Below are 24,620 nucleotides of genomic sequence, written 5' to 3' on the forward strand. Positions count from 1 at the left end.
CACAATGACATGATCTTCAAAGGATATAGACCTGTGATGTTACACAACTGTATAATGAGAACAAAAAAATGGTAATAATTTGTTATTTTTAACTTGTTAACTCATTCTTTAAATAGAACCAGGTTGCAGGTTCTGTGTGCTCTCATTAAAAGGTTCACAGTTTTAAGTTTTTCATGTGATTACTGTAGAAAATAATGTGAATTTGTACTGCTTCTTCACTATCTTAGACATAGCCAGTACCCCTGCAATCATGCTTTTGAAGATGTCCTAGCATGGTGCCCTGTTGAACACCACTTTTTTCTCTTGGATTTAATCAAGCTTAGAGCACTCGGCTGTCTAGGCTTTTATTCATCTCTTAAAACGATCTCAAAAAGCCTTAAAGCCAGCTAGATGTACCATCCTTAAGTAATACTGTGATTTTGTAAAGTTTTCTTGTGAAAAATTTGCTTTAACCCAAGCATTCCCACTCTCAATCAATAACTACCCTAGATACTGTATGTCCACAGTTGTATAACTCTGTTCAGTACTTGTAAAACCAAACCACCAGTTTCCTTTCATGTTTCAAACATATACAGAAAAGGAAACAAGTGATCACACTGCCAAGAAACACTTTCAGTTCTTGCTCCAGGACTGCCTGTACCAGACCTGCGACTACAAGAAACAAGATCCACAGCTGATGCTAGCCTTTTGTGGGAGCCCATGGTGGAGGATCACAGTGGGCCCATGATGCCGGGAGATCTATATTAGTTTCGCAAGTGGTAAAAGGCACGTTCATTTCAGCAGGAGCCAGAGGTGTTGAGGGCCCCAATTAAAGAGCAGATGAGCTGTATAGATTTGCAAGGACATATTTTCACGGGGAGATTGCACAGCGGGATGAGGTGAGGGAGGAAGGGAAGGAGAAGAGGGAAGGAGGTTGGAGGCGAAGGGAAGGCGGGGGGTGCCTAGGAGCTTGTGTTATTTATTACGGTACACCCTGCCAAATTACAATGCAGCATTTCATCATTCACCCCCTGGCCTCTCTCTCGCAGGTACCCCTGCCCTCAAAGACATTCATCACTGTCGAGCAGCTAGCAACCACCTCCCCCCTTCCTCCTCGTTCCCCTCCTCCTCCTCTTCCTCCTCCCTCCATCCCGTTAGAGCTTCCTACAGTACCCAGTTTTGTTCCGAGAACGGAAATTCTCCCCACACATCTCCTGTACACAATTACCCAGAACCCACAGGTGCAAGCAATCCAGTGCCCTGGCAGAAAAAAGGAACACCTATCTATTTTTCCATTGACTTCCACTGTCACGGTTCAGAGGATGGTTCGATGTAGCAGAGGTTTTTTGTTGCAATGTGGCATACTGTACTTTTCACCTGCAATGATGGAAGAAAGTTGTTGACCAATTCTCATATGCTCTGTACCTTGCGGCGCTCCTGTCAAAGACCCTGCTGCAAATCACCCGCGGTTTCCCGTCTAGGTCACTCAGCCATGTTATTACTACATAAGGTAGCGAACGAGCGGCTGATTTATCGCCGGACCTGTCAACTCAGTACGCTAAAACAATAACGCAGAGAGTGGCAGTCCCTGGCAACTACTGCCAACTACTTTCACTGCTGAAACGCCAATCGACAAAGAAAGGAGAAGAAAGAACTAATTGGCTTGCGGTGGTGTGCAGTTAATTATACAACGCTTTTCACTGCCTCGGTGGTTATCTCATAATTAGATCTTCATTAATTCTTCAACACAAAAGCATGTCGAATGTATTTTTTTTAGGAAAAAAAAAAGCAAGAGATCAACAAAGACGATTGTGTTTGTACAGGAAGCTGGAACATGTCCCATTGTTGCCTGGTGTTGTGGAGAACATGCTTAACAATGGCCAAGTACCTGGTTCACAGTGATTAAACCCTGCTATTGGCATTGCATATTCATTAGGTTCTTCGTTAACTTCATGGTAACTTCAAGTGCCCTGAATGATTTATGTTTTAGATGATTTCAAAGACGTTCACCAATAACAGAAATGTAATTGCGGTAAACCACATCAAAAGGGAATATTACATCCAAAAAATGGTCTGAATAGTACAGATGCATTTATATCTGTATCTAGATGCTGTTAATCTACAGTAAATATTATTACCTCAGGTAATGATAGGAAACACTTCATTATTTCACTTTCAGGCGAAATGTGCTAAAACAGTCGGGCAACTGAAAAAAAAACGGCATCATCATGGCTTCATCCATATATTCCATTAAACTGTCCTATAGTTGCTCATCTTCCATTATATCGGAATCCAGCTTGCATAGGCTTTATGGACACTTCAACTAAGAATATTATAATGTCATGTTCATACACATAGGCCTATTGTAAGAACACCTTAGCATATAAGCTCCTTTAACTCTTAGCTCCTTCAGTTGCCTTGGCATGCTGGAGGGCATCCACGCTAATGGTGATGAAACACATTCTCATTTCATTACGACCTATTTCGAGGATCCGCTTCGCTGGGCAGGTGTCATTGCCCGGGCCGTTTGTGGAGTCATGCATTGCTCATTATCTCTCATGTATTATCAAGGTCTAATTCACTATCGGCTTGATTAGCGGGCTCATTCATTTTGCTACTGGCCGTCCAGCAATCACTTATCCTGCCAGCCACCAGCGCTAAAATAGTCTCACCATGTGGTATCTGTCTATTGTGTAATGACTGAGACCTTGTGTCTGGACATGCAGAGGACAATTTATTGTCAGCATGACGGGGAGCTTCCCGTTGGCACTTTTTTCATTTCCGTATTGTTGCGATGCTAATTGGCATGGCATTGCCAGTAACAAAGGCATGGTGTAATTCAATATTGAAACAAGTGGAGAAATTTTGTCAAAAGTGAAGATCTTTCAGTTGTTTAAGATATTTCAGTTAATACCACATTTGTGTTTGCAATTACAAGATCCGCTATATGCCGAAAGGTTTCTGGACACCCCTTCTAATTATTGAGTTCAGATGTTTCAGCCACACCCATTGCTAACAGATGTATAAAATCAAGCACATAGCCATGCAATCTCCATTGACAAACTCTGGCAGTAGAATAGGTTGTACTAAAGAGCTCAGTAACTTTAAGCATGGCTCTGTCAAAGGATGCCACCTTATAAGTCAGTTCATTAAATATCTACCCTGCCAGGTCAACCCTAGTTAACTGTAAGTGCTATTATATTGAAACAGGAGCATCTAAGAATGACAACAGCTCAGCTAAGAAGTGGAAGACCACAAAAACTCCCAAAGTGGGGCCAAGCACTGAAGTGCATAGCACATGCAAATCATCTATCCTCTGTTGTACCACCCACTACAGAGTTCCAATCTGCCTCTGGAAGCAACATCAGCACAAGAACTGTGTATCAGGAGCTTCATGAAGTGGCTTTCCATAGACAAGTAGCATACAAACCTAAGATTACTATGCAATGCCAAGCATCAGCTGGAGTCTAAAGACTCTAGAGCAGTGAAAAACGTTCTCTGAAGTGATGAATCATGATCTGGCAGCCTGATGGTCGAATCTGGGTGTGGTGGATGCCAAGAGAACGCTACCAACTGGAATGCATCATGCCAAACACTAATGTTTGGTGGAGAAGGGATAATGGTCTGGGGCTGTTTTTCAGTGTTATGACCCCTTAGTTCCAGTAAAGGATGAAGTTAATGCTACATATCAGGCAATTTTATGATTCTAACTTTTGGGGAAAGCAAAAATGGCAATAGTGAGCTGTTGCTTGCCAAATAGTGAGCCCACATTTATCTGTGTTAAATCTTGCTGGTTACTTATCTTACTTTGTCCTCTTCACCAGTCAGCTTCGTCAGATACTCATATTCATCAGATAAAAAAAATAATTAATAAACCAACTTGAAAACCATTCATGAACCCTAGAAGTGCTAACTTGAACCTGACAATACAGTATGTGAAACAAGGCACTGTGTAACAATGTATTCAAATATGTACTCCTGCACTTAAACTAGATTCTCTAAGGGTTAAACATAGTAGGTTTGGGTGCTACAAAGCATATGTTAGATGATACAGTTCCCCGTCTGCCAATGCCCTCCTGGGTCTTTTTTCTCTATTACAGAGGTGGCTGATTCTTGATTTGCTCCCCGCTAAGCAAACAGAAAAAGGCATCCGTCCTAGAATCAAAATGGCGGAACAGCGCTGACGGCAGGATAATAAGGATGGAAAGGGAAGCTAAAACCACTGCCACCATTAAATAACAAACTGGAGAAGAAGCCCCATCTGTTGTTTGTGCATGGCTGCATGCATAAAGTACAGCCACAGCTGGTGCTGAAGGAGGCAGACGTAGCCTTGCCTTCAAACCTCCGTGCTCCCCTCCCCCAGCGGCCACTGTCCTCTCCCCGCCTCATGCTGGTATTGTCTCCAAGTTGTGAAATATGTCAGCTCGACCAGCACGGCGTTCTCCGAAAACCTCATTTGGATGCTCTGATTGGGCGGCTCAACTATGTCAGGAGGAAGATAAAGCTGACACAAGAGAGAGAGAGACAGAGTGAGGGATATAGAAGAAACTAATAACTGCCAGAATGAGAAGGAGCCCATATGCTGCCGCTTATGCCTCAGCGCTGCTTGTTTGCTCTTTTGCTGATGCTGCTTTTTGGAAAACAAAGTGGTACAAATGTCCACAACTATATGAGGAACCAAACTGTGGGCCTGAAAAAGCCATAGACAGTGCATGAACAGCAGCCATATGCAAGCGAGTACTGTTTCTTGTGAATCTTCAGTGGATTGCAAAAGTGCTTGCAATTTGGACTAAGTGCAGTTAAATTTATTGTGATTACAGTCTTAAAAGTAAAGGTTTTTATATGATCCTTGGCTCGCATATACGATTCTAAGAAAAACCCTAAAAGAAAAACCTTAAAAACATTGTTCACACTTGCATATCTTGCTTCTATAAAGAACCTTTCATGGAAATGTTCTTTGTGGAAGCAAATGTGGCTCTTCTATGGCATCCAAACAATGCTTTTTGCCACCTTCATTTTCAAGAGTGGGTTCAGGATGTATCTGAGCATAGCTCTGCAAGAAACCCATTATTACCTGGTCAAGCAAAGATTGTTCAGAAATTGAAATCAGAGCTGAAATGTTGGTCCAAACCTGAATACAGCCCAAAAACTCTTTCCAGTCCAATCCAAGTTATGAGTCCAAACCTATCCTAACCACATTTTGTCCAAATCTGACCAGACACAAATCACATTGTCAGGTTTTTAGCCCAAAACTGACCTGAGCCAGCTCATTATCACCTATGATGAGTGGTTTCAGCTCATCATTACCTCAAGCAGTTCTTTGAGCAATGCCATAGAGAAGTCACATTTGCGAATGAATTGTGTGAGTGTAAAGAACCCATAGGTATAAAGAAGCTACACAGTTCTTTACCAATTTATGATGTTCTTCCTAGAATCTATACATATTATGTGTATATTTTTGGACAAACACATATTAATGTCCAATTGGCTGCACTAAACTGTTCTCTCCTAAATCAATTCGCTCTTTATTTCCCACATATTTAGCCTCATGGACCTTCGTGCTAAATTTGATCTTAACATGAGTTCTTGATTCCAACATGCTAGATTAAAAACATATTTAAGGCAATGATAGTAGAGAAGAACAAATAAGGAGAAAAAGTAAAGCAGAGGAAATGCAGTATAAAATTTGTGAGAACCCTGGCCATGAGAACCCAAATGTTCAATCTGAAACCGATGCAGGGTCAAAATGTATTAGGCAAATGACATCTGAACCCGACAGAACCCACCATGAACAGATGGACAGATATTTCAAGATCTAATCCACATTGTAATTACCACAGCAACCAGCTCTATCCTGCCATGTATTGCATTTTCCCATCTCCGTCAGCATCACATCAATCCAGTAATGATATGGCTGATGACTCCAAGGTCTGCTGCATTTCCTTCTGCCAGATAGGGAAATCTGGGGATTCCCACTTTGCATGAGCTTGTTGGGGTGGAAAAAATGCACTGCCTAAAGAGCAGCTCCAGCTCAGATCATCCCCCCCTTTTTTTTTGAAGATCAGACTAAATTAGCCTAAGTGCCACCTTATTAAAGTTTATTGCCATGCAACCTGGGTCCCGTAACAGCAAAGCCTTGCCTGCTACCTCCTCTTGCAAACACTATTAGAGTATGCCATGAACCAGGCATGCCTCTTGGGACTTAGGGGCATAAGGAAGACCTCACACCCTGATCAAACTTTATCTCTGCTTCAACAAACCTCATCATAACCCATTCTAACTTATTATCAGTGATACATTCACAGACTTTGGTTTTGTCCCCTTTAACCCATTAACATGCTCACACTGGGTAGTCAAATAATAATAATCATATCACTGTTTCTGAGCCATTCAATGTAATTCACATCACTAATAATTCCTTTTCATCTGTTTGCTTGCTAAAAAGGGACACAAAAGAAATTTATAAATGTTTCGCAACTTTTTTAATTATATGTCAAAATAAAGCAAAAAAGCATTCCATCCAAATGATTTTGGTAAAACAAATTTACACATTTTCCCTCACGTGCCTGTTATAACAAATACAAACAAATACAAACAGCATGGCAGAGAGGTTTAGCTGGACTAAGGTGGAGAAAGAGTTTTTATAAGGAATGCTGACACTTTTCAGCACATACTAAGTAAGATTTCCAGATAAGCCTTCCTGAATAGAAAGTGCTCAAACAGTTCTACATGGTAGAGAAACACAATCTTTCGCTTAACAGTTCCGCTGTAAAAATAATAATAAAAACAAAAATAAAATAATTTCCTTATCAGTAAGTAATAGGGTCGTTTGAGAGGCCAAAGCTATGACAGATGAAATTAGAGATGGAATCATGTCTAACACAACTTTCTTTTATCCATAAACTAAAACAAACAGTTTTTGTAGGAAATGATGTCATTGTTTTAAAGTATGTTTATCAGCAAAAGTCAGTTTGGTGAAAACAAGCAGCAACAAATCACATTTTTTTACACATATTCATTTTATCATTTACAATTTGTGCAGAAAGCCAGTGGAAATTAAGCTACTTAGAAATTGTTTTTTAAAGGAGAAAAGTAGATGCATAGTCCCAAAACTATGAAGCAATGTATTAGTTAATGTTCAAAATTCAGATACTGCAATGAAAATAAATAAATAATAATAATAATAATAAAAAACTTTTAGGCTGGCATTTAATTAAGACAAAGTGTTATAAATTCCTGCATTTTATTCTATAATGGATTGTATTTTTATTTTATAATTATTGATTATTAAAATATTGTGTTAAATTATTATCTCAATTTCATATACATTATCTTCTGGGGGTTTTATTGTTGTTTATTTGCTTTTTTGTTATGTAAAGCTGCCTTGTGATTGTCACATTTTGCCTGTCCTGGCTCCACCCTCTCTGTGCTGCCTTCTTAGCATCACCTGTGTCTTTTGTTGCCCCTTCCTTCCAAGTGTTTCTAGTCTTGTTTTTAGCATATGTAGCCCTCATGTTTCGGTGTCTTTGTCTGCTTTGTTTTCCATATATTTTCTTTGTTTGTGTGTGGTTTTGTTTTATGAAAACAAATAAACTTACATCCTTCCTCAGTGTCTTCTGTTGCAGATGCTTTTGGCTTGTTGCCAGCAGCTAATTAAAAATGCAGTGGAGAAACAAATTGGTACTAAACTGACAGTTTTCTTTCTTTTGTGTGGCATCTGCCCAAAACGAACATTGGGTACTCGGGTAAATCACATCTCTAAACTGCTGACAGCTCCCAATTAGCCCACTGATTCAGACACTGAGTCTAGTTAGCAGGAGACAAACTGTCAGTCCACAGAGCTTCTGGTCACTGCTAAATTCCCATGGCAGCTCCAACCAGAAGAGACGGCTAGCTTATCCATGGTGCTATGATTTCCTCCATTTCAACCCCCACCATTCTCGCTCTCCCGCCTCCCCGTCCGCACCACAGCCATCTGCTTATGTGACTGCATGCCCGCCGAGCTGCCCCCTGATTAGCCACAGAGAGACTAGCATGGAGCTCATCAGCAGAAACTAGCATTCTCTAGCACTGCTGTAATGATTCACCTCTGTGCACTATTGTACCATGCATCAGTGGAGCTGCCACAGTGCAAGCTGTTGTTTGTCATGGAGTTACTCGAGCCATTCTGACTGTGGTTGAAAAAATGTATAATAATGCCAGATCCTTCCTTAAATATACACAATTATTCTATTAAACTGAAAGGGCCCATACATAGACCCACAATTTAATTACATAATGTATATGGATCATTCTACTGCATTAAAAAAAATTAAACATTATTTTGTTATTTTTTTTCTATGAAATATTCAGACCTTAGATATTTACAAGCATTATGTTGTGATTTATATTAAGCCCAAGGCATTAATTAAGATAGATGAGATGCTGTCCCATGTCTTCATGTCACTACCGAAACACACAGAGATTTAGTCCATGGGCAGAGCCTCATTTTAGCCACACCCCTGTAGTTTAGAACAGGAAGTGAGACTGCATCCCTGTGCCTATGGCCATATGGTGAGCAGTTAGATCCCATTGTTTTAAAGTAAATTTGCCTCAAAGTCTGAAAATCAGTCTGTAACATTAAGAATTATCACTACTGGAACACCTAATTTCTGCAGTTAAGTAAACTTTCTTGAGTTTTAATGAAAAATATTATGATTTTCTGCATGTACAACTGTTCAAAGCTGTGTTTGCTAATCATGTACTGGCTAGCCGTTTTCATTTATGCTCAAAATTAGCTAAAATTGTCATTACTGTAGCAGTGACTATTGAAACACTGTAAAATTTTGGTAGCGTTATGATGATGGACAAAATATACTGTTTCATCATTTATTTTAATAAAATGAACATAATTAAAGTATACTCAAAGAAAAAGGTCTAAAGTTCAATTCAGTTAAAAATATACTTTATTTAGACGGTCCACTGTGGATGCTTTGTAGATGCTCAGTATACCTTTACGTAACATTCAACTAAATATCTTTTAAATGCTATCTATCAAATCTATCAAATCTCTCGCTAACACTAAATCTAACCTTAACCCTAACCTGAAGGCCTGCACCTACTCCTACACCTAAGCCTAACCATAATGTTGTTGATAGTTGACTGAGTATCATCAGAAGTGTTGTCAAGGATTAAAGTATCTGTAGATCATCTATGGGGGACTATCCAAATAAAGTGTGACCAAAATATGAAATATGTTTTGAACTCTGAACCAACTGATCCATACATTATATGATTTCTGAATGTTGTTGCTGCATTTATTAGATATGTGAAAAATTAGATTTAACAAAATGAAAATTCACAGTTTTTAATTTAGTTTGTGTCACAAGCTGCAATCTTGAACAAGAAAAAGCATGAACATAAGTCACATCTCAGTCATGATTTTAATGTTACTTTTATTAAGCAAATCAATAACAAGTGTTTACCAATACTGAGCATGTGAGCTGTGATCTCATGCTTATGCTTAGAAACTATCCCTGTACATCCAACAGTAACAACAGCACTGTCCTTCTTTTATATAGTAATAGAAACACAGTATCACACAGAAAGCTCCATTTCCACAAGCTGATCTACTGTACATGTTTTTCTTAATAGGGTGAATCATACTTTTACATTATGTGGAGGTTCTTTAAACTTCTAAAAGTTCTTTGCTCACTCACATCTCATTTACAAACACAACTCTTCAAAGAACCATCTGTTGAAAGGATCTTTAGGGAACAAAAAGTAAAGTCTTCTAAGGCTTTGCTCCAATATTTTAAAGAGTATAATGCCTAAAAGACAGTTAAGAGTTTTGTAATATCGAACTTGTTTGGTCACATAGCTAACATGCTGACTCTCAAGCTGTCCATAACATTTCTGAGACATCTGTTGTGGTGCTTTTTAAGCTTAACAGCCTCGCCCAAGTACAGCCAAAGGATGGTTTGTCCTTACAGGAGAGGTTTGTGTTACTATTAAAACTCTAATGACTTGGCCCTCCATGGAAAATAGCTCTGGACCCTCCAAGTTTAAGTTGTTGCAGTGCAGTGCTTTATAAATAAAAGATTTGTTCTTCCAGCGAGGCTCCTCCTTGTATCCACACTTGCACTAATTATCCATTCCAGCTAGGGTCTGCTATGAGGCCATTGTCTGGTATGGTCTCTTCTCAGGTCTGGAGGAAATACCAGGGTGCCCTGCAGTCCCATCTAATTGGTCGCCGTAGGATGAACTCAGAGAAAAATAGCGTCCTTAAACGTAGAGCACACAGAGAATATTGTTCATAGTCCAGCAGTGTAGATGTCCCTGTGATTGCAACTCCTACAGTTAATTAAATGGAAAGTCTGAAGTGCAGGCTATGTGGTGAATGAGTCATGTAGAAGGACAATACTTGATAGTGTGACTTTGTAGAGCTGTGGCAGCATAATGGGCTGCCTCAAGGCCATACACTCAGAATCAAAGGTTCTTATTAGCATGTGAGACACTTCAGATATACAAAAAATGACACTAGTAGATACACAACTCACTCAGATCTTACTGAGATAAACTTACCTTAGTTATAATGCTGCCTACACAAAATGAAGTGCATTGAAAATGTAGAAAATATGTGACAGTAGAGAAGGCACCAACCAAGTGGCATAGTGCAAAATTCTGGGTCCCCCAGCAAAAGTAGGGGTCGAGCCCAGGAGGTTTGGAAGGGTGGGTGTTTGTCTACAGGTGTGATGGGGATAAACTAAACTGACACTGACTTGGCTGTAGTAACAAGGGAAAATCTCAAAGGAGTCTCTGCACTCTAACTTCATGGCTGCTAGTTCCTCTTCTAAAAAGCTAATTAATTCAGCCATAATGTTTTGGTTGATGTTTAGGTCTCAAAATCAAAGTAATACTGATGAATATATGACGACATTAGAAGGTAATTCACTTACATCCTCTGGGGACATGTCCTTCACTGAGCTCTAATTGAAAACACTTTTAATATGCTCACAATCATCAGTTTCATCTGCTTGGGGAAGGGGTCACACAACCAACCAACATTACAAAATGTAGTTCCACATGTCAAGTGCAGTTACACGTTTCCACCAGAGAGGTTTACATCTCCCAAAAACATATACGGGCTGCATTCAAAACCTTCTATGACCTAAGAATATCTCAGCCTGTTTGCATTGAAGTCCCTGTAGTTACTAAGCAATAAGCCTTAGTGTGTACTAAGCCTGGGATTTTAAGGGGGTTGGGTATTATAGCCCTCTACTGGGATGGCATGGTCATGTGAGTGTTTTTAAGGTTGTTGTTGGATTGTTTTAGCAGGCCAACAGGGCCAAAAAAAAAATTGCCAAAATGAATTAAACTCATGCCAAAATGATACCAGTTATATTAAGTATTTGATTATTAAAGTGGGCTAATTAAAGCACCCAAAAACTAAGACATTAATTGTAATGCAAGAGATACTGGGTTCAATTCCCGGCCGGGTGACCAGGGTCATTTCTGTGTGGAGTTTTCCTGTTCTCCCCGTGTCTGCGTGGGTTTCCTCCGGGTACTCCGGTTTCCTCCCACAGTCCAAAAACATGCAGTCAGGCCGATTGGACATGCTAGATTGCCCCTAGGTGTGTGTGTGTGTGAATGTGTATGTCTGTCTGTGTGCCCTGTGATGGACTGGCGACCTGTCCAGGGTGTATCCTGCCTTCCGCCCAATGACAGCTGGGATAGGCTCCAGCACCCCACCGCGACCCAGAAGGATAAGCGGTTTAGATGATGGATGGTTTCTCTTGTTTGCTCGTCACCAAAAAATAAAGACATCATTGTCTATTACTAGGCTAATTAGTACCATAAAGTTGATTCAAACAGGACTACTATTACCAAAGAAGCTCTGAGTTTGGTTAATTAAAGAAAGTAATTTGCTCTTGAATTATTAGTTAGCAGACTTATGAAAACAGTATAGATTCATACTGGATTGAAATCACAAATTTTGCCAAATTACAGCATTTTCGCTGGTAAAACTAATCCAGATCAAATAGTGCTTAAGCTAAAGGTTTTAGCATCAGTATCAGTACCAAAAAAGAAAATGTAGCCTCTAACACTGTACTGCAATATACTCCAGTTTCATATGGAAGCTCAGAAATCTGAGTTATATGCACAATGAGTGTGTTCCTTTAAATTTCCAGGCTAAACACTCATCATTCAAACACAGCTGCACAATCAATCCAGATGTGACTGTGAACAGCTGAGAGAAAACATGCCATATGTAGAGTACATGCAGAGGCATGCCAACTATAAGTAGCCAATTATAAATGTATAAAGGTTAGGAGAAGGAGCCGAGTCTTTGCATATTAATATAGACATAAAGCATGTTCCTTTGAGGAAATGAGATTGATGTAGGCACGTACAATATGCACATATAAGAACTATTGTTTCACCGAGAAAAGAGCTCACACTTCATTCGTTTGATCACAAGCCATTTAGCACAAACCATCCATCCATTATGTCTGGGTAATTGCCTATACTGTGTGCATAGCCAAAAGTAGGATTTTGGATGAAAGTGAAAGGTTGGAAGACTCTTAGGAAAGTCTTAAAGGGATACTCCAGCATTTTGTCAACCTAATCTCTATTTGCTGTATCTGTAGCATATGGTCAACTAAATTTTCCCATACTTAGGCCCTGTCCACACATATCCAGATATTTTTAATAATGTAGTTTTCAAAGGCCTTCGTCCATACCAAAACAGTGTTTTTGGTCACTGAAAAATGAGGTTTTTTAAAACACTCTTCATTAACCAAAGTTATATTTGAAAAAAGTCATAATTTCATTAACCAAACAGAATGAAAAGCTAGAAAACTGGACATTGGGTGTTTCAAAAGCAGTGGCGTAGTAACGTAAATAACCCCATGATAGCAAGCAGTAGGCTTTCTTTCACTTTTTCAGCTTTTATTTTCTGGCAGAAATCAAATGTAGGATCTATGTGTCGATTACAGAGCCTGCAATTCAAAGGTTATTGTGTTTGTAACATGCCGCCATCACTGTATTACAAAATGTCTGCTTCAGTGTCACAGTGCACTCCATATTTTGTGCAATGCTCACAGTGTTCATATGGCATTGAATATTATGAGGTTTTATCACCCTCTACTGAGATCATTTCTGAGTTGTAATTGTGCATTCTTAGAAATTTTTGAAAATGCGGTTGGTGTGGACAAGGCCTTAGAAAAGATCGGACATTTGGCTAATCAAAGCTTCAGTAAGTCAAATCATGTTAATGTTTATCATCTGTTCTAATGACATATAGCATGTTTAATAGCAAGCACGCAACTATTCCCAAGATAAATGTTTTAAACAATATAGGTGCCCAAGACTTTTGCACAATACTGTACATTGTACTTACAGTGCATGCTATCAGCAGATTGCTGTCAGTCCATTATGCCTGTGTCTAGTCATTTAACTCACATATCTCACACCCTTTTGCGGCACAGCAAGGAAATCTGTTGACTCAACAAACAATGAAAAGTGCATTTGGTTTAAATTGTTTATGTGCAGCAGCAAAATTAGTTCTATACCTATTAGAGGGGGATAATGGTGGTCCTAAGTGCAAATCACTTGCTAATTTACGCACGATTATACAGAATATTAGCGTATGAATCCTGGTCTGAGTCTCAAGAACACGACTCTTTTAAACGCTTTCCATTTGCTGCTTCTCTTTTTTTTTCATTTCAATTCCCCCCGAGGGGAACAATATGAACAGTACAGGCTGCTGTACATTTGTGTTGACTCGCAGAAAGCCATTATGAGTCCCTAATTTAGCAACTGCTGACACGTTATAATTTAAGCATATCCCATGATGCATGATTGACCCTGACTATAACCCCAATAATTGTGTTCTTTCAAGAAGTAAATGCATTTTATTGGCTGTTGTTCTCCAGAGGAAAAAAGGGGGACTGCTATAATTCTGGTACATGGACGAATTAATCTGAAGTTTGTTGGCAATAAAAGGCTGGTGGGTGTTTTAAATGACTTTTTTCACATTATCAGATGCTTCAGTTTTGCCATGCATAGTCACACAATACTCATTTAATTAAGTTATAGACACACAAAATTGAAAATTTCTGCATAATTCAATCATAATTTCATCACTGAGGTGTAAACAAAGTCCTTCAGAGTGGTTAGTTGTAGAGAAACTTACCAACTTGGTCAGTTGTGATAGGAACCAAAGATTGTGATGTCTGCAGTGGCCATTTCATTTATGCGTAATGTTGATGATGGTGAAATAATGGTAAATCCTAAAAAAAGGCCTTTTCTTTGAGGACTACTTGCCTTACAACACCCTGCATGTACCTTTCCATCATGAAAACCATATTTTACACCAAAAGCTTTTTCTACAACTATTGTAAAACAATGTCTCAGGCATCAGATGACACATTCATAACCATTTTAACCATAACTATGTAAAAACATTCTGTAAGGAAGCTTTTAGAGGCATTAAATTCTTCAGGTGTCTGAGTCATATCGCCACCAGTGTGAACAACTGTACCTCTAAATAACTCCACCAAATTAGTGAATCATGGAGATTTTAAAAAATACAGCTTGAGCTATAAAAAAGCAATTCCCTTTTTAAAAAGTATACATATTTGACATGTTGAAAGTAGTTGAAAGTTCATTAAACTTTAGAAGTTTAGCATTCTAACTGTAGTTTGCAATATTTAAAAGTAATCATGCAATATATAAGTAATAGATATATAAATTACTTTTAAGTCATTAAATAACTATTAATGATTAGTTACATTGTTATTACATACATACATTGCGATGTAACTAATTAGTAATAAGTGATTCAATCTTACATCATTCAATTTAATGTCTAAAAAATACAAAAATGTAAAATATGTTTGTTCTTTTTTGTAAAACAAGACTGTACACATAGTAATAACTTCAAATTCAAATCATAATATATCTCTTCTACTTACAAACACAAATTTAGAATTTGCATTTGCATCTGCTTGAATTTCTCTACTTGTTTCAATAAGATACCAGTGAGGAATAATGAATATTAAATTCTGCCATGCTTTTGTTATCAGTGATGATAACTATGACTTTTGAGGATTAAAAATGATTTGTTGTTGATTTGTAATCACCACCTAAGAAGATGACATCTAGTATACAAGGTAGAAAAGGTCTAGGTCTACTAACAGTGAGTGAACTGAAAGATAACATTTTGTGGATATAATAAGTGTAATATATGATGTATATATTTGGTTTATGTGGAAATGATGTACACATTTGAATCAAATAGATTCCCCTTTTTTACAGTACTTCAGTGGATTTGACATTGGTATGCCGGTCTGACCTTGACAGAGATTTTTCCTTCGTCCTTTGGTAGATGTGCAGCCAGGAACCAGTCTCCAGGGAGCGGGCTGGTGACATTGAACACCCCTGTGGTACGGTTGGGCAGCGTCCATGTCAGAGTGACTGCGAAAGACCCTGGGATGATGGTGTCCCGTGGGAAACGAGTGTTGAGGGGGTTGATCACTGGTGGGGCTCCTGACCTGAAATATCTGCCAAACAGAGAGACAGATGATATTGTGACACCATGGACACATCTGTTACACCATGGACGCATCTGTTACACTGCAGACAAATTAGCACCTGACATCTGCCAAACACCAGTAAATTTATATATTTTTCTGGCAGATTTGCTTCACCCACCAGACGCTGCAGCAGCCTAACTACATTAATGGACAATTTAGCTGGCTGGTTTTGCAGCTTATCAGCAAAGTTAATGTAATTAGCTACATAGTTTGCTAGTTACCTAACATTAGTTAGAATGCTCAGTATTTAGCACTTCAGAAAATGGCTCCCTACTCTGTTTCATAGTGAACCTTGGGCTGTAGTTATCCATCTCAGTGGTACAGCTCTATCATGGGTAGAGCATGATTGATTGCCATCACTGAGCTCAACAGGGAGCTGAACTGTCTGATTGATATCATGTAGTTGAATAGGAGAGCACATGGATTTCAAAGAGGATTATAAATTTTTATCTTTTTAAAATGATTTTTAAATGAGCTATAGTTTTTGCTGTACTGTTCAACCCCTTAAGCTGTAGGCTTACCATTCAGTTATTAATATCAAGGCATATAGCATATAATAGCTACTATAAATTATTCAGTAACAACTATGAATGTGTTATGTTTTGAAGTTATGAGAGTGAGAATGGGGGCTTTTAGATTTTAAGTTGTTAAATAAATGCACTACAGGTAACTTTAAAGGGTAATATCCTATGTTTATGTGGATTTATATATGAAAAACAACCATAATTTAGTTTTATATATAGTTTTATATATATAGTTGGTTAATGTGTTTTCAAACATCACCCAAAAATGAATCAATAAAATACCTAAATAAGAAAATAATAATAATAATAAAAGCCTGTTTATTTAGCTTTGTAGCCACATATAAACTGTAATAGTGAACATTGTATTTAAATATTTATAGTGTTTACTACACTACCAAAGCTTGGACCCAACTAGAAGAAATGTATTTTTATAATGCTAGACATTTTGATAAATACTAATGTTTAAATGCAAATGAAATTGGCTTCTTTAGCCATATTCAAGCTGGATTAGTTTTACCTGGGATGGTACTACAATTGTAGTGATTAAAAACAAGATCTGTGATTTTTTAATTCTGTATGAATTTACAAGATCTGTAGTTTTTACAAGTCTGCTAAGTAATAATCTCCATGATTAACCCAGGTTTATATATTCAGTTTGTGATTAATCCAGGTTTAGATACTCAGGCAAATATTCATCCAGATTTAGATGCTTAAACTGTGATTAATCACAGTTAGGTTTAAATAGACTGTGGCTTAGACTGTGGTTTAGATACTCAGGCAGTAATTAATCCAGGTTTAGATACTCAGGCTATTATTCATCTAAGTATAGTTGCTTAGACTGTGATTCATCCAAGTTTAGATACTCAGGCTGGGATTAATCCAGAGTTAGATATTCAGGCTAAGATTGATCCAGGTTTAGTTACTCAGGCTGTGATTAATCCAGGTGTAGATATTCAGGCTGTGATTAATCCAGGGTTTTTAAAGTAATTTATGTTGTTTCTAAAGTACTAAACCTAATTACATAAACATGACGCAACAGTGTGTTACATAAAAAACAAACAAACATGACATCACCTTAGTCTCATTAGATTTAGATAAGATTTTTGGGGGTTATATTGGGGTGAGGTCAGTGTGTTAGTGGGCTGGTCTAGTCAAAAGTATAGGGTTAGTTACCAGGCTGAAGTTACGGCAGTGCTTTTCTCATCACTGTTTTGACAAATCAAATAAGCAATAAACATCATACAATGATCGAGTGAGCAACAGTGTCATAATGCGTCTATGAGAGAGAGAAAAAGAGAGAGAGAGAGAGAGAGAGAGGGAGAAGGGGCCTCTATGGGGGAGTCACCCTTAAATCAATTAGAATTCAGAAGATGCTCCAATTTCTCTTTCCTTTACAGAAAATGAAATGGAGAATTGTGACTAATGCTAAATTATGCATGAACTGAGTCGTAAACAAATATTCTGACGTTACACTCTACTGTTAACGTCTCCAGCGTTGCTCCATCTGGGCTGTAATCTCGGCTAAATTTGAAAAAGAGAGAACGAAGCACAATTCAGCGAGTCAAATCAGACTTATTACCCTATTCTTTTGTTGTTTATTTTTGATATGGGATAGAGGCCTAATAGTTGTGCTGTGCTTAAAGACGCAGCCTGCCATTCAGGATTAAAAAGCAGCCTGACGCCATGAATCTGCTGCGCATCATACAATATGAAAGTCTCTTGAAAAAAGGCTTCACATTGCGTGATTATTTCTGAGGAACTGAAACTGCTGTAGTTTGTCAATTGTAACCCTGACAGGCTTTGGATACAGAAGCCCCTCGTGAATAGGCATCACAACAAAGGCTGACAATTACACTTTCTACATACTCTTCTCTTTTTTCTGTTCATGTTGGCGACTGTTTGCGAATGGGGTGAAAATGACAAAATGCTGAATAATAATGGGGTACACTTTGGATAATGGGTCGCTGAAAGGTTTCAAAGGTGCCACATGATAGAAGAATAGGGTAGACGGATCATATTTGTCTGCGTATTGTCATCAGCCATTATTATCAAAACTAGCTTCTCAGTTACATGAATATTTAACCACACAAATGCCTCTGCAAATACAACAGCAGCTAGTGTATCCTTGAAGGACCCATATCCTACATTTTCTTGCATTTATTACTTTTATTCCACTTGACGTTTATTTTGTTTCATGTGCCTAAAACATATCAAGTCATAATTCATTTTTCCGTAACCTCTCTTTATCCCTTCAAATTAAATAGGGTGTTTTTGTTACTGAGCATTGAAAACAGATGAATGCAAATGACTGCCTGCACCTCTTTTAAAAAGCAGACTGGAACACTTCTTGTAACTTTAACATAAATGGGCAGGGCTAAACTGGTGCAGGCTGAATAGGCAGATATATGTAAATGCACTGGTTTTTGTGACATCACAAAAACAGCTCATTCAAAAAGGGCTGTTGTTGCAGCTTATGGAGGCCCAGAGAGTGAATATTACATTTTAAAACTTTATTTCTTGTAATATTCTTGTAATTTCATGTATTGTTATTACAAGCATATCAAAACTCTATTTTTTTCCATGATTTGAACCTTTTGTTTATATTTAATGTTGATAATGGTAAAATTGTGATAAATCTGAAAAAAAAAATAGCTTTGGAAACTGTTTTGTACCATGCATGTATCTTGTGTTTTAAAAAATAGGTTTTTAGACCAAAATCTTATCTGAAAACTATCATAAATTAAGGCATAAGGCAGCAAATTTAGGTATTTAAGTCAGCAGATGTCTGGTTCCTATCATCATTGTAAACAGTTCTGACTTGGGAGATTCACAACAAACCACTCTGAATGATTTTGTTTACATCTTAACCATTTAATTATATAGAACATGTGAAAAATCAAGACAATTCCCTTTTAATGTTAAGAACATTTGGTAACACTTCTGTCAGGTGCTGTTCATAAGGCTACATGACACCTACATGACCTTATTATGACAACGGACATAGCCACATATAAATGTTTAGAAACGCTTACGTCATCTGTTATAAACACTACTTCAGCTAACTGATCAATATTGGCGAGTGTAACCTTTACAGCGAATGACACCTACTGGAATAATTTATGTAGGGTTATATCAATTGTCATGACAAGCTTATGCAGGTGTCATGTAGCCTTATGAACAGTACCCTACAGTAAAGTGTTACTGAACATTTATTTTACCTTCTCTTGTATTGTCACTATGTTGGAGATGAAGGTTTTCTCACGACAGTGACAATATCATCCTCACCCAATCTTCAAGAGGACCACTGCGGATAGTGTTTTTTCTCTCCTCCCTCAGACAGCCAAGCAATCCCAGAGGAGTGCAGCTCTAACCTGGAGGGGGCTAGGGGTCTTTGACAGGTAATAACTCAAACCGCAACTGCTGATGCACTGTAGGGTTATTAGGAAAGTCACGGCACCCTCCCCTCTCACTTCGAACCTCAAGGAGCTTGTATGTCTAGAGCATGTCACTATGGCCAGGCTGTTTTCTTTCCTTTTTCTCCTTGCAGTAAAGAGCTTCATTCTCATCCCTGGGCAAATCAGCTATGACTGGGGAGTGCTAAATTAGGGCTGTGCTCATTTACTCATTTACTCGAGTTATCTAAAAGCTAGCAAATTGGGTCTGATTCATGCTTGGTTTAGGATGCTTAGAAGCATCCTTGCCTGAGAAAACTAGACAGTTTGAAAAGAACAGGGGTAGTGAAATTCAGCCAATTTTTGCACTTTTTTTTGTAGTGGCGCAGAGTGACTACCGTATGATAATGCATCAAAATCGTTGGAGCTCGATTATAAATGCGAGTCAGGTTTTTGTCGCATTTTTTGAACCTCAAACTACCCTGTGTACGCTGATGAGAAAATGGAAAAAGAGCATAATTTTGGGCTCACTACATGCATTATCTGTCATGTTGCCCATCGGGATAATTTTCTACTTTGAAAACGGTCATTTTGTCCATTTCAGTTGGAACAGATTTGCGTTTCAAATCCATTATGAGATTGCAGTGTCATTTCTCAAAGGTGGGCAAAGAGTGGTTCTCAAAACTTCTTAACAAAAAAACTTCTGCATCATGAAAGTGATGATGGATAATGATTACACAGTCACTGTTTGCCAGTATAAAGTTAGCCTGAAATCCTTTTAAAAAATTAGATGCTTTATTGTAGTTCTGTCTAGAAGCTTGGCTGGTGATAGGCAGAGCTCTGAAAGTGGCGGGATCTTGAAAGAAGCTGTCAATGCTGACATTGTAATGACGGACATTGTCTCAAACTAAGTCAAATAATCTGCACTCATTGTTGCGGGAAAGTCGTTCGGAAACTAGCATTAGCATCACTGGCTTGATAAAACTTGCATATTTTTTTCTTTTATTTCCATTTAAATATGTGAATAAAGTGTAAATATAGAGAACTGAGTTTGCTCATTTTCTTTATATGCTAAATTAACTATTGACAGTGAAGCATTTAGTAGGTTTTTTAGTGTGTAATTGAAAAAAACAAAAACAAACAATACAAAATGGGCCATAACTTTTGCACAGGCCACATTTTGTGTTTTATTTTTTCCTCAATATGTTAAATTCATCAAATAAACAGTAGTTGTGCATTAAAATGTGCAGAAGTGTGTTCTCTGTAGAGGATGTGTTAACTTAGTTTCAACAAAATGTAATTTGAATGGGGCACCTAAACCTTTGCATTCTGTTTGTAGCTCAATGTTTTTGTGATGTCACAAAAACCAACACATTTACATACATATGCCTATTTTCCCTACAGCAGTTTAGCTCCACCTATTTGCACTGACGTTATAAGGAGTGTTTCAGCTCTGAGTGCTTTTTGAATGAGGAACAATACAGGAAAGCCTGTCAAAGCAGAGCTTATTTAAATAAATCAGTCTTAAAGGCACAGAATAAAAACAGCCTGAGGTTAGAAAATGGAAATGTAAGAATGAGTTATGACTGTTTTTGGTACATTACTCCACAAAAATGTCATAAGCAGCCCTCGAGGTAAAAAAATAAATCAATAAAATTTAAGAAAAATGCAGCACATGGGCCTTTCAACTGCTCAGTCTGGTTGTGTAGTGTTACATTTTTTAATGATTTTTATAGCTCATGCCTGCAAACTTCATTTGAAAGAAAGAAGCATTATAGTGTCAAACTAGTGGGAACTACTTAGCATATCATTTGCCTAATGCTACTCTTTGCTCTGTTTGTAGCTTTCATCCATTATTAGCAATATCTGCATATTGCAGCCTTTGATATCAGGATTGTAAAGATCATTAACAATTAACAAACAATGTATTGTGTGGCTCTAATAGCTGGTCTGCATATGTTTTTAGGTGATGCCCTTCTTTTGAGTAAGACTTAAAAATAGACCAGCGCACATGAAACTGCTGCCCTCTGGTTTCTTTTATCAGCATGTTTTGAGGCTCCGTTCTGCATTGAAATTATTGTCCATAGTAGAAAAGACAAGAAAGAAGAGCAGCACCTTAGTTTTTAATTAGCCCCTGGACACTGCATGGGGTCAAATCTGGTGTCAGTCTCAGGGTGCTTTGGTTGATGTAGATAATGTGGCACAGCACAGGCACATAGTTTAATATATGAACATAAGGATGGGTAGCAGGAGTGGGACAGCCCGGGGGGCCCATGGGGGGAAGAGCTAAGCAGTCTTAATATGGAGCAGGGCTCAGCAGCATAAATAAACACTTCATCATCAGAATGCATGGACACAGCTGGTGTCAGCTCTACCAGGGTCCAGACACACTTAGGGAAGGAGTGAACTAGCAAACTGCAAACCAGTGGAGAAAGTATGCACGGGTTTATTTTTAAAGGGACTTATTTAAAGGAGCGCTTCACCTGATGTTGCTAGTGTTGTATAAAAGCTAGAAAGCTTGAGCTAGAGGAAAGTTTTTATTTTTAAGGATTCTCACTTCACTCTCATTGTTTGCCACATTATGTTTTTAAGTCACGAATTGCTCACAAATTATGCGCTTTGTTCAATTTAGCTTTGTTGATTGTCTAAGTGAAATAAAGTACACATCTTCTACAGGGAACAAACTTATTTTGCAAATTTTATTGCACAATTTCTATTTATTTGCTTAAGTTTAACATATTGGACAAAAACATAGAATATAAAACATGCCATAACATGTGCACAGGCCATTCTATGTTTTATTTTTTCCAATATGTTAAATTCATTCAATTAAACAGTAATTGTGCATTAAATTGTGCAGAAGTGTGTTCATTGTAGAGGATGTGTTACTTATTTTCACTTAGAAAATCAATAAAATTTCATTTCACCCAGGGAGCCCAAACTTGTGCATGTGACTATATTTTAGTTTTCATTTATGAGAGAATAAAAATATGAGATAATAAAAATGTGAAATGTGTTATTCAATCATTGTGGTGGCACAGTATCAAGTTTTCAAAGTTGTGTGTTGAAAATAAAATTAACACATTCATGTTGTTATATTGTTAACAACAAAACTGAAAAATCATTAAAATAAAAATTCAGAAAGAATAATCAAACAAAGTTTTTTGGATTGGTTAAAATGCTCACAGCATGCAGTAAGAACTATGTGATTGGTTACAGAGATCATTTGTATATTGAAGCCTTCTGAGAGAGCAATACTACAATATGGACCCCAAGTGATATTTTTGTCTTTTGTCCAAAAAACATTGATCTTTGCTACATTAAAACAGCATGTATTCAAATCTGCCATTAACTCGCATAGAAGCCCAGCTTCAATAAAGTTCTATGTGACATACTTTCTGCATTCATGCCGACTACACCAGGGATGTGGGAAGTCGGGGATGCTGAAGGGGCTGCAGCATCCCCTGATTTGAGGACTGCAGCTGCTAAAAACAACAATAATAATAATAATAATAATAATAATAATAATACAGAGAGCTGAACTTTTTAATATTTTGAGAGTAGTAAAGACTCATGTGTGCTTGATTTAGAGTGGAATAAGTATTTTCATTACAGCAAGCCAAATCGCTTCCCTTGACAACTGCTGGCCACTTTGGGGGTACGTCGCTAAGGTGCAATGAGTGAAAGTATGTGTAGAGATAGAGGCCAGTTCTGAATCCCAAAGCAGCCTAATACTGTTTTTAAACTATTAAAAAATAATCTTATGTAATAACATCATATTATCAACTGTTGTATTTCCCACTGGGTGTGCTTTTCAGTGTTAAATCTAAGTGCATGACTGTGGGCATGACATGATCAGTTACCGCGCCACATATCAACAATCTGATTGGTCGGCACTCGGGTTAATTCACATAAAGCTTGGCCAGAATGAGAGAGCAGAGAGAGGATGTGCATCAGCAGTTTGACAAGGCAGTAACATGTATATATTGTCGTGTCTTGCCTCATTATAGTGCAGTATGATGCATAGAATTTTGCATGATCTCATCATTCATATCACGCATACGCTGCTTAAAATTTCAGCACTCCCAACATAAAACGCCTTCCTGCATTCCCAGACTATACTGTCTACCAGATACAGCTCAAATTATATAAACAAACAGCGGCAGAGTGCAGTCACACAGGCCATATTGAAATGTGTTCTCTGTAGAGGATGTTTTAACTAATTTTCACTCAGAAAATCAACATGTAAGTTGACTAGGGGTGTACAAACATTTGGAATGTATGGACTTAATAGCAATATATCTCTAAACGTCTATTTCAAGCTCATTTATTTAACAAGAAAAAAAGTGTGGAAAATTCAGTCATTAATGATATTGGCCCTTGAAACATTGCTTGAACACTGTGTTTCGAGCCACTAAGTACATCAGTTCATGGTAATTGTTGGCAGTTGGTCTATAGTAAAAGTCAAGATGTGTAAGATAGGGATTAGTTTAAAAAAGACTGGAATATATTTACCAAAAAAGGTTGTGGTTGGGGGGGTGCATTTATTTCACGCTTCTCAGATCAGGGCCATTCAACAAGTGCAACAGCCGGCACATTACACTAAGCTTCCAGATCACATGCGGCATGCGGTGGCTGGCTAGCTTGTTTTTTTTTTTCCCCCATGGACAAACTTCTTCCGTGCTTCCGTGCCTCATGCACTGCTGGTTGGCGAGATGCGCTCCAAAGCCCTGGCTTCATTATCCATGGCAGAGCAGGCAACAGTCTGTTATGACCCAATTAGTGCTGCCTCTGTACATGTTACGGTGCATTAATGCGACGCTCGTCAGCGGCGGATATGTCTGACCCTGGATCTGCCGCTGGGGTGTTTGTTGAAGTGCTTGGCCCCCTGTGAATGACGCCCATGATCAAATCAACAAGGCCAGCAGCTGACGCACTGTCTTACACTTTAAAAGGTCAAACTCCTCTAAACCCTCCAATGTCAATTAAAGCGGTGAGTGGGTTTAGTGTGAAACTAAGGCTTTTTGTTCATTAGTGTGTGGAGAGGCACGATTGCTGGAAAATTAGCTCTTTGTTTTCACATGCTGTGCTGCCACTAATACAACAGTTCTAACCACACAATCTGATTGGCTGAAAAATGTTTTTCC

The 24,620-nt window shown here is 38.1% G+C and overlaps 1 protein-coding gene across 1 annotated transcript in view; it reads right to left on the bottom strand.

The window, feature by feature from the left end:
* LOC118803900 (post-GPI attachment to proteins factor 6-like) overlaps positions 1 to 24,378 on the bottom strand; it is a gene marked incomplete at its 3' end in the record, with an annotated part of 36,401 nt that extends 12,023 nt beyond the window's left edge. Inside the window, exons 1-2 of the mRNA XM_036564434.1 lie at positions 24,278 to 24,378; positions 15,317 to 15,524 (exon numbers count right to left, since the gene is read on the bottom strand). Of these exons, the coding sequence (XP_036420327.1) occupies positions 15,317 to 15,524; positions 24,278 to 24,378 (309 nt within the window). The remainder of the gene's footprint in view (positions 1 to 15,316; positions 15,525 to 24,277) is intronic.
* Between the last annotated feature and the right edge of the window lie 242 nt (positions 24,379 to 24,620).

The sequence above is a fragment of the Colossoma macropomum genome, unplaced genomic scaffold, assembly GCF_904425465.1.
Source record: "Colossoma macropomum unplaced genomic scaffold, Colossoma_macropomum, whole genome shotgun sequence".
Lineage (NCBI taxonomy): Eukaryota > Metazoa > Chordata > Actinopteri > Characiformes > Serrasalmidae > Colossoma > Colossoma macropomum.